This window comes from Danaus plexippus, chromosome Z (assembly GCF_018135715.1).
Source record: "Danaus plexippus chromosome Z, MEX_DaPlex, whole genome shotgun sequence".
Taxonomy (NCBI): Eukaryota; Metazoa; Arthropoda; class Insecta; order Lepidoptera; family Nymphalidae; genus Danaus; species Danaus plexippus.
In genome coordinates, this window is record NC_083559.1 from 7,043,214 (window position 1) to 7,054,998 (window position 11,785).

The 11,785-nt window shown below is 29.5% G+C and overlaps 2 protein-coding genes across 2 annotated transcripts; one reads left to right on the forward strand and one right to left on the reverse strand.

Annotated features, from left to right (window-relative positions):
• Positions 1–189: 189 nt before the first annotated feature.
• Positions 190–9,763, forward strand: LOC116777361 (ADP-ribosylation factor GTPase-activating protein 1). The gene is made up of 9 exons (XM_032670869.2): positions 190–406; positions 478–645; positions 772–885; positions 2,779–2,933; positions 2,999–3,125; positions 3,219–3,341; positions 5,285–5,418; positions 6,105–6,272; positions 8,083–9,763. The coding sequence occupies exons 1-8, from the start codon at positions 347–349 to the stop codon at positions 6,265–6,267; spliced, it is 1,044 nt and encodes a 347-aa protein (XP_032526760.1). The 5' UTR covers positions 190–346; the 3' UTR covers positions 6,268–6,272; positions 8,083–9,763.
• Positions 9,753–11,600, reverse strand: LOC116777363 (peroxisomal membrane protein PEX16). The gene has a single exon (XM_032670870.2). It carries the CDS (start codon positions 11,376–11,378, stop codon positions 10,389–10,391), a length of 990 nt encoding a protein of 329 aa, XP_032526761.1. The 5' UTR covers positions 11,379–11,600; the 3' UTR covers positions 9,753–10,388.
• Between the last annotated feature and the right edge of the window lie 185 nt (positions 11,601–11,785).

The following is an 11,785-nucleotide window of genomic DNA, read 5'->3' on the forward strand; positions in this document are numbered from 1 at the left end:
TTCAATTTTTGTATCCCTCATAGAATAATAATAATTTTACTTAAGAAGATGATTATTCTTAGAAAATAAGTGTATGAAAATATACTTATTTTCATACACTGAAATATACTTATTTTCATACACTGAAATCTAAAAAAAATATAAACATTTTGTCTATGGTTGCCAAAGTGGAAGAAAATTTATAAGTTTGACGTTCAATGTCCCCAATCTTCATTTGTGTTGAAATGACCGAGGTTGTTATTGCCACAGACTTGTTAAACATATCTGGAGGTTTTTATTAAATTTTAACATAAAAGCTTATTTTATAATAAATCTTACGTATAACAAAAAAACTTAGGCTAGAAAAATGGCATCACCGCGTACCCGACGTAAATTAAACTTTGTCCGCACTCAAGAAGAGAACCACGTATGTAGATTTTGTCACTCTAGAAATTTATATGTGGTAATAAATAATAAAAGTATATTTTTTTCTGGCAGAAATGTTTTGAATGCGGTACTCTTAATCCGCAATGGGTCTCAGTCACATATGGAATTTGGATTTGTCTGGAGTGTTCAGGTGTTCATAGAAGCCTTGGGGTTCATCTTTCTTTTGTTAGATCAGTTACAATGGACAAATGGAAGGATATTGAGCTGGAGAAAATGATGGTTGGTAACACTCAGATTGTAATAGAACTTTGTTTATATAGTCTCTTTACATTAATGTTTTTAATTAATTTGAGTTCGGTTTATATATCAGAAAAACATGGCAATATTATTTTAATGTTCATACAGGTGGGGGGAAACCTTAAAGCTCGTACATTTTTTGAAAGTCAACCTGATTATAAACCAGATATGAAAATACAGCAAAAATATAACACTAAGGCTGCAGCCATGTACAGGCAAAAGGTAAGCTGCATTTTATTATTTAAAAAAAAGACTTAGATGGAGAAAGCATCTACTTGATTATAATTACTGTCACCTAGGGTTGCTCTGTAAGGCAATAAAGATTTAATTCTTACGCATTACAAAATTACAGACAAAAGGAGGAAGAATGTTTTAAGTCGAATTTATAATTCTCAATCAATGCCTCAAACTCATTTACAATAATTAATTAATGGACATAGGTCTTGTAATTAAAAAGCCAAACATAGTATGGAAACTAGTATTTGTCTGAATTTGAAATTGCCATTTTAAATTTACGTTGTTACTAATAGGGATATGTAAATATAAATAACAAAGAGTAACCTTTATATCTGTATCATATAAAGGTTTGTAAACATAATGAGATCTAAGACTTTTGTGAGTTTTATTCATTTAAATGAAATGGTAAACATAGCCTCGCTTCTATGAAGTTTCATTAAGGAATGAGAAATGTATTTTGTTTAAAAGTTTTATGATTATAAATCACAGCAACAAGCTAAGTTAGTGGAATAACTGGACTTTGATGTGTCCAACCTCGAGAAAATATAGAGGATGAGTTGAAAATGAACAACATAAATAGTAATCGATTTGGTGACGATTTAAAATCTGAGTATGTATATTTAAAAGTATATACAAAAGATTGCTGTATATGCTTAAGTTATATAGTAGAAGCTAAAAGGGGTGTCTGGTACCATTCAAATTAATCAGGCTCTTTCATAATAATTATTTTTATATATTATAAATAATGAATTAGTTCACAATAAAGATTATCTACTAAAATGAAATTAAAAATTGATATCAGCATATTCAGGACCTTTTCAGTTAGTAAATAAAAATTTAATATACATCTACAGTGCTATATAACTCCAGAATAGAGATGGTGGAAAAATTATATGGAAAAGGAAAAATTATAGTGTTTATAATTTAATAGTAGAATTAGAAAATAGATGTTGAGTAGCTGTATAGAGTTGTTGTGATTAATAAAAGAACTATTAAATAATTTTTTTTGGGATAATTGACATTAAAATAGTTATTAAACTAATGGGAGATAATTTTCAAGATAATTATCCTATGATTCTGAAAGATTCGTGGCTATAATTATTTCTCTTAACATAACAATTACTTAAGAAATATAACAAACATACCGATATTGAAAGAATCAACTGCGGGGAATAGACTGAATAAGTTTAAGCTTTGTGATGTTAACACTAAGGTAACTTTAAAATCAACACTGAGATTTAGAACTAAGAAGGTTCTCTTTGAATAACATAATTATTATCTTATAATCTCTACATAGTTATCAAAATGTAGCAATTGTTATTGTGAATTGATATAACACACCTTTGAAACAAATCTCTCAGGATATTTTACCAGAATAGATAAAATTGAATCCGGATTGTGGTTGTTCTAGTTACATGTAATATTTGAGGTATTGTGTATTAACGGAGATGTGTTTGTGGCATGCCGACGATCCTATATTGGTTTACGAATGGGCCTAATTCTATTAATATCATCAAAGATCAACATTTCCATATAATTTATATATAAATAGTTGTATTACTCTATATAGCAGATAAGATGAACGTACGTATGTCATAATATGAATGAAAGATTTTGTCGTCTGTATAAGTTGTGTTGAAAATGTATTCATACATCGTCCTTAGTAGAAAATCATTAATCATTATATTTAGCATCGAAGACGAGTTCGTTTAATTGAATAATGGTCGAATAATCCGGATCCTCTTCTTGTATGTTGAATAGAAGGCGGATTACTCAATTAACTGCCACAATTTATGATTTATTTTTAGTATTACATGTTTAAAATATGGTATATTGTAATTTTAATTGCCAGAATGGGAACTTAAATTTTCATAACAGATAGCAGCTCTCGCTGAGGGTCGTGATTGGAGTCCATCAGATTACAAACCGGATGTAGTCGAGAGACCGTCGGATTGGAGCCAATCACAGTCGTTCTACTCCTCTGGTGATAACACATTCCACACCAGCGGTTCAGATAACAACATCAGTTACCAGTAAGTTAACATTAGATATAGGAATTAGGTTTAAATGTATTTGATTTATACAATCGATTTTACAGTAGCGAGTACGGTAGCGGACGCTATACAGGATTCGGGAATACTCCGAAGCAGTCCCAGTCAACTCCTATGTCTCCCATCCACAGCGGGCATGAGATCGTTGACAATACACTATCTTCATTAGCCTCTGTATGTTTCAAAATTAAATTGACTGAATCTCTTAATAACTTTATTTAGACTTCGGTATCGTGATAATATTAATATATTATATTGACCGTCAAGGGCTGGTCAATATTCGCGTCATCCCTTTCTAAGGCTGCTCGTACGGCCACCGAGAGTGCGGTCAAGTATGGAGGGATCGCCTCGCAGAAGGTCTCCGAAATGGCTTCCACCGTCACTGAGAAGGTAATCTATGCACAAAGTTATAAAGTAATTAATGATTCCTTTATTGCACGTTCATCTGTTACTTACAGTTAATATTCGAAACGGCTGGATATTGTATAGTTAATAAAAAATATTTAGCACATATTTATTTAAACAATATTTAGAAAAGATTCATTTTATGAATACAATATACATATACAAATGTTGGTTATGTATGGTATTGTCTATTTATTGATTGTAACCCATTTCTGTTACAATTGATATTTATTATTTTTGACCTAAAATACATATAAACTGTCTGCCTTACTGTCTGTTATTAAAAACCATTCGATTCGAAAAATCTATGCAACTATCATACGTTACAATGATAGCACATAAAAAATAACTAGTGCACATTTCCCTTGTAACATGTGAAACTAAGATATTAATTCTGTATCCGCGTTCAGTTATAAATAGTTTGGATTAATTTTGTGTAGATCATTCTCATTTATAGATGTGAAATTTACTGATATCATCACCATGGACGGTCTCGGTAAATTTACTTCCTAAATATTTAAATAATTAGCTTCTGTTTACTAAAAACGTTAGTTGTTTATAACTAATCGATACAATAATTATCTTGCACCTTAATTGTCATTGCCTTTCGTAATAATACGATTGTTGTTATAAAAATTACTGGTTCCATGTGAAACGAACGAGTGCAACATTGTTTAATACTTTTAAAAAATAGTATAATGATAATCAATTTCACATATTTGTGATACCTACATATTTCGAACTTATAACTCCTACCACATCCCATTATTGATTGTCGAATAGGGTGGGCGTGTAATTTGAAACGCTTTCGTGAGATGGGCTTTTAATATGTAGGACTTAAATTAAAAAAATAATTTAATCTGCGCAAAAACAACGTACTCATATTATAAAGTAAATGATTACATTTTAACATTAACATTTCAGTAACGAGTCTATATATTTTTATTTTTTACTATAAGACTTTTTCTATGAGACTATTTCAAAAATTTCCTTTGTAGTACTGGTAATATCATAACGAGAATTTTATTTTTATATTTTATATTACGAGCTACATTGCATCCTTTGACATGAAACGGGACTTAGCGAAACGTGAACTATGAAGGAATTTTAAAATAAAAATATATTTCTGATAAATTCTTTCGTTCCTTTCTCTTCTTTTAGTACTATTCTTTGAGCAATATTTCTTTGTTGACTTAAATAATTAAATATAGGAAAGCAAAACCGTAAAAATGTGATCTGAAATCTCGAAACTTAATTTTTATAATAGTCCAAGTCAATTTTTAAATTTGTTTTTTTTTGCGATAGAACAATTATATTGTTATTTTAAGCTACTCTACGTGTTATATTGGTCCTTTATGTTAATTTTCTTCGTAAATTAAATTGTTTATGTGATTTTTGTGTTTCTTTTATAAGATAAATTGTTTGAATTGAAACTTTCCCGGAGCGATTTGGTGGGTAGTAAAAACTATCTACACAATATAATTCAAGGCTTACTTAAACTTTATTGTGTCAATTCGTAAAATTTTGTATTCTTAATTCTTCATAAGGATTCCGTTGAAAGGAAACTTTACACGTGCAACAAAGGAAAAAAAATGTAATTCTTAAGTTGCGTAAATCATTTTCTTTAAATGAAAACAAACATCTTTTTCGTCGTTTCGCAAGTTGTAACTTTTTTTCTATATTATATAAATTAAGAAGCCTAGTGACGCCTCTCAATATTTTATGTATTGTAACAATGTTTCGTCATTATATTTATATTTTTATTATTCAATAGGAATTCTATAGAAACAAGCAAATAGTTCCAAATCGTAACTCACTACCTAAAAAAGATTTATATTGCTGTTGTCCATTTTCGTTCGTGTGTCTGTTCCATAAAAGTGCAGTCTATCTTTGCAATTTTTATTATATATGTAGTAAAATGTACGTAGGTTAACAATCGCGGCGGCTGGAGTAGTCTCAGTGGTGCCAATGAGATGCGTCGTTCAAGCAACTCTAGTGCCCACTTCCAGTCACCTAGCTATGGAGCCATGAAGAACTCAACATCTGAGCCGTACTCTCAATGGTAATGTACAAAAAAAAATACTAGGAATAATATGTATATAAACACATTTGTAAGGATGTTCTGTGAGATCGGTTGGTGAAAAAGAATGTGAAGAAAACTATGTTGTATGAGATAATTCTATGATATGGCACGTTCGAAAATGCGTTAGGAAAAGCCAAGTGCGTATGTAAGTCGGTTTGTGTTTGAGCGTGTATATTTTTGTTAGCAATCACTCGATAATTATTTACTATGTTGAAATTAAATTTTTTGCAAATTACTATCATATTATGTCACAGAAAAAATGTTCGTTAGTGATAATTTACGTCGTTCCAAAAATCTATTAATAATTATCGATTTCTGTGAAATGACAGTATTGTCTCTTTTTCGGATAAAAAAAAATAATGTTTGTGTACAAGTAGGATAAACACAATCGATTCAGTTTTAGCCATTAAAGTATAAATATGTTCTCATTTTAATAAATATATTTAATAACAAATTTTTTATTTTGCTACTAACTGTGTTATTGATTTGAAAATAAAAGTCATTTCATTAGACGCTGAGCTCAAGGATCCGCTTAGCTAAATTTCAATTTCATTTATGATACCATTGACATGGTGTGGTGGTGGTGCACGTCTATCGCAACGGTGACGATGAATATTACCCAGACAGTCGTCTTAATGTAGATATGACAATTGTTTGTTACCTAGGAATGAGCAGGTCCAGCCAGGCATTCAGTCGGTGGCTGCTCGTAATAACTTGGACTCCCGAGATCTCTCCCAGGTCGGAGTATCAAGCCCTCCTCCAGACATAAAGAATATCAACATCAAGAAACGGTCAAGCGACGACTCCTGGGACTGGCTGAACAACTAGATCTGGTGAGAAATAATACTTGTGTATTGTTACGTAACAAGTAACAAAAATAACAACTACCCTCACTTACACAAATAATATCTCACTGTTTTAATGTTATTTGATCTGATTGACGAGTGAGGTTTTCGTCCTCGCAACTAGTTCTAGTCGATCTTTCATAGCATGGAAAATTGGTGTTAACATCATCGGAGCGAGGGAAATTAATTGGCGTTGAATAAGTGGCTATCCTGCATCGAACGTAATTCAGTTATTCGAAACTTGTTAGCGTAACTACCTCTGTCAATGTTTCATGTACAAAATATCGTGATACAAGATTTATATTATATATTTTCTGTCTTTTCATACTATACCAAGAAATATAGAGAAAAAAATATCGCTTATTTAAAACAACAACATGATTTTTAATATTCACGATTACAAATTATAAATACAACTCCATTATACATGCCCTGCCTACTACCTACCTACTACCCTGCCTTAAAACAAACATAGTCATCCAGTGATCACGTTGGTCTACAGCAAATGCTTTTATATTGATTATAATGTCTTTTAAATATTTTAGATGATGTTCTCAAGGTACCATTTATTTTTAAAGCGATTTTTAGATGACTTAATTATATGTGGCTATCATTAAATGAAATTTTATGTATAGCAAATGCGAATGTATACAAATATTTTAATTGTAGTGTGAAAATACTCAATTATCTGCTAAGCGAAATTTTATAACATGTAACTTATGTGGGGAAATGTAATAAGTGTATATGTAACGTGGCGTTTCAAAGATTTCCATATTGCTTTTCCTGAAATAGAATAGCAATTTACAATCCGTAGCTTCAATTTGTGAATTCCTTGAACATGTTACAATGCTGCCTGTTATCTGGCTCGTCTAATTGCAAATCGCTACAAGAGCAACGGAGTGTGTAAAAGTTTATATTAAAGTACATATACATATAGAGAGACTAGTTTAATAGATTGTTTGGGTTGCTTGCACTATTTACTCATTGTTCGAAGACAAAACTAATCAAATATAATCTTTTATATTATACATATATCCTAGAAAGTATATATTATTCCTATGTTATGATTTCTAGAAACATACACAATATTTTATATGCATGTTTCTTATTATAATTTATTAATGTTCGAAACCAGTCATAACATATACTTATGAATATATTTATGAATTAATAAGAAAACTTGCAAGATATGTAACTTATATCCAACTCCATAAAATTTTACATAAAACGATTTTATTAAACCGTTAGCCTTCCCGTATTTTGTGCATCTTATTTATTTGAAATCAGTTTTCATTCTTCTCTATAATGTTGGTCATAAAATTAAATGTATATATATATATTTCAAATACAGAAAGTAAATTCATACGTCAAATGGTTATTTATTAAATAATTGTATAAAATAAATCTGCACCAAGCTGAAAATTTACTGCGATGCTCAGGAAACGTACAGTTTTACGCAAAAAAAATTAGATAGGTTAAATTGCTTTTTACTGTAAATATCTACGTAAAACTTTCTTATTTGAATTACCACACGATATTTCTTAGCAACTTTTTATCTTCAATTCAACAATTACAACTTGGCGACTTATAAAAAAATCACCTAAAGACGGGACCTTTTCTTGAAATTTATATCCACAGTGTGTGTGTAATCTAATTTGCAAAAATAATTGACAAATTGAAAACCTCCTCCTTTTTTGAAGTCGGTTGATAATTATGTGTGTGTACATCTATATAAAGTATGCAAGTCACAGTGAAATGTTCTATATATTTTGTTTTATAGACGATTTTTTGTTTTCAGAATTCTTCGAGAATCTACAAGCGAATGTGCAATCACCGCCATCTTAGGTCGTGCTCTGACTTATCTGTTTACAATTTGGTACAAATAGTCTCGCAATCAAAGTAGAAAAAAAATAATGTTTATTTTAATGATTCCATTTAAATATCTAAGTGCTTTCATAGTTACTAAGGTTATCATTAATGAAATATATATAAAATATATATATTTTTTTTGCTGAAATTTATGCTTTAAATATTTCGTCTTATTAAAAACAATTTTTGACTACCGTGATTATGATATCGATGGTTTATAGCCGTATATATCTTATGTTATACTAACATATTATAATAATAACTAGGAACTCCTTGGAAATTTCACTACAGGTCTTTAATATTACAATGTTATAAACGCTATTAATATAATACTGTACTACGCTTATGAAAATATCTTGTATTTGTATTTTTTGACATGTCATTACTGTTGTGTAAATAAAAATATTTTATTGAATCATCGTTGAAATTAGCACTGATACTGTATAATATGAATTTTAAATTGGAAACTATATATATATATATATATATGACTTTAATTCGCAAAAGGTAGCTCATTTAAAGAGAATTTAAAATAGAGGTGTATTTTTTAATGGACAAATTGTTGAGCTAAGTGTACAAATTTTTGCGCTTTACTATAGTGTTTAAAAGAATATATTCCAGACAGTATTATTTACTAATATTATTTGTGAAAATAGTCTTGTACAATACAAGAGTGCAGAATTATTTTTACGGATAATATTTTTTATTGGGAAACTGTTGTGTAATAAATATCGTTTATGATACAAATGTTTGCTCAGAGTGACTCTCGAAAAGGCTATCCTTCAGCGTCCACTCTAGGATAATAACTTTCTATAAGCATATCCGTCGTGTTTAAATAAAATAATAGATTTAATTCAATAACACAAAAAAAAAAACATTTAACATGGTATATTAAGAGTATCAATTTAAAAAGCTTCTTGCCTCGCCTGATACAAAACTTATGACTACAATAAGAATTATTCTTAATAGTATTTTTGTTACAAATGTATTTTACAACTACTTATATACAGTTTATATTAATTTGAGGGCCTATTATTTGAATAATATTGCTTTTTAAGCCTTTTTATTATTAACATTATATGTAATCAGTTATTATGTTGCTGTGTTTCATTCAGACAATTCATTAATAAAGCACAAAACATGTGTAAATTATTTTTTATTGCCCAAAGAGATATTTAGTATCATTAAAAACTGAAACATGTGTTACTGCATATTAAGTCTTAGAAATTCAATTTGATATGTATGTAAGCATAATTTTCTAAAAATCTAAGTAGTTGAATTGTATTTTCTTCATTAACCATGTATCTGTTAAACTACTCCTAACCCTTAGCCTGTAAATTATTGTGCAGTTTTGAATACCCGTCACTGGTTTTTTAGCCTATATAGGTATCATTATAATAATTTTTAAGATTTGTTCTTCAATGATTCACTATGGGCCACTTGCTATATCAATAGTATATTTGTGACATTTTCCTTAGCGGAATCTATAACTATTTCCTTATTTATTCATACAATTTATGTTAAGAATATAAGTATGTTAGATAAATATGTGTCATCTTACAAAATAAAGTTAATGATTATTCTGAAAAATAAACCATCTTAGTTAATAGTATATTATTTTTATTGGATTACATTATTTTACATTCATATTTGTTTACATTATAAACTTGATAATGGCATGTTATATTTCAAATAACACAAATCCACCATATATAAACAGAACCCATTTTTACAGTATGATGTTAATATGAAGTTATACTATATTATTTTAAAATGAGGAATGCAAAACCATCACTTCCAACCTTAATATTAAGTTTAGTTTTCTAAGTCTTTTTCTGTGATTGACTAACATTTGATACAAAACAAAAGTAAAAAAAAAATTTTATACCCACAACCCTTTCAGAAGACAGTTATAATTAATCAAATAAAAATATATTTTTTTATTCCTTTGCAAATTTACATAAAACTAAACATGTACAACACATCTAAATGGTTAAGTTTTTATTAACACATGTCCTAACATGATAACCTTTAATGTCAATATAAAAGTTTATTTCAATGACTGTTTTGTTAACACAATTTTAGTTGAGTTTCAATGATAATGTTTTAGTGTTATTAAAACCATAAAATGAATTACTTAACAATAACTGTTACCAAGCCCATTACTGTATGAAAATCAATATACATATTTGTTTAAAATTTTATAATGTACATATAAGTAGGTTACCAAAAAAACTATGATGCCCACATATAAAAGTAAATATCTTGCCAGTGACTTAAATATTGAATAACTGGACCACTAACAAATGACATCAGCGGTATTGAATTTGCAGCACTCTGTAATGCTCCCTCTATCACTTTCTTTGAATAACCTCTGTACATAGGGCTACGTAACAAATACAGAATTAGCCCTAACTTACGACGACTTATTTCTAATCTTTGCTCATATGACAAATCATTCATATGTCGATTATACATTTTGAAACTTGCTACATCCATTCCCAGGGCTATAAGCCATTGTTTCCATGACTGGGTGCCAAAAACTCTCATTGCAGCGAGATGAACTATTGGTTTCAAAATATGTATTAATTCAGCTTGAATTAATTCTTGAACCTTTGGATTATGTGAGGCTATGTCATCCTTGATTTTCACTGGTTGCCAGTCACGTAAAGCAATTGGTGGTGCTCCATCTACACAACGTACTACTCTACCAGACCGTTTTAAGGTGAAGAAAGTATTTAAATTATCGTCAATACCTTTTGCCTCTGTTATTTTTTTTCTCTGCAAGATGGGTATAGGAGGATGATGTATTGGCATGTCATTATATTTATACAGCAAAACAAGAGCTGAAGAACATTTAAATAATTGCAGAATAGTTGCAATAGTCCATTTTCCGCGTGTACCCCATCTGTTTTTTACAACTAATTCTACAAAGACTTCACAGTAGTGAATGATTGTCAGCCATAATTTAATTTGTTCTTGTAAACTATAGTGGAGTATGTCACTTCCGTAAGCTTCTTTTATTAAGCGGTCATTGAACAATGACAGTAACTTTGATAATGAATAAACAAGTTCAGAGACAATAGGAGATTTGTTTATTTTTCCGGCAACAAAGTATGAAGACCATGTAGCGACAGTTTCTACATCGGTAGCGGCTCCTGGATTGTTTATAACCCATCGTTTATATGCCGAATACAATCCGGCTAAAGATATCTTCTTATCCATCACAGTTCGAAGTCCTTATTTGATTTAGTCGAAATAGAATTGTTGAAAAGTACACTAGATGTATAAAAACTTTGATTTACTAAAAGTATTTTTACCTTTTCACTTAATTTATACAGTATAGTTTATAAATGTTCTTATTATTCAATTATAAAATATTAAAAGCCAAAAGAGAGTCAATTACATTAGCGTCTAAATTCTAAAAGTATTTCTGACATTTTATTTTGCTGTCATGATGTGTTCCCCGGAAAATGTCATTGTTACATATATCTTCTATGTAAAGGTTTTTACGGCTCTGGATACGAGTCCTTTTGAGCCTGTCATTGTTACAGTACTAAAAATATTGCCGTAGTACACTGAATTTGTAAACAATAAATATACAATTATGCATTTAAGCCTAGGGTAAAATA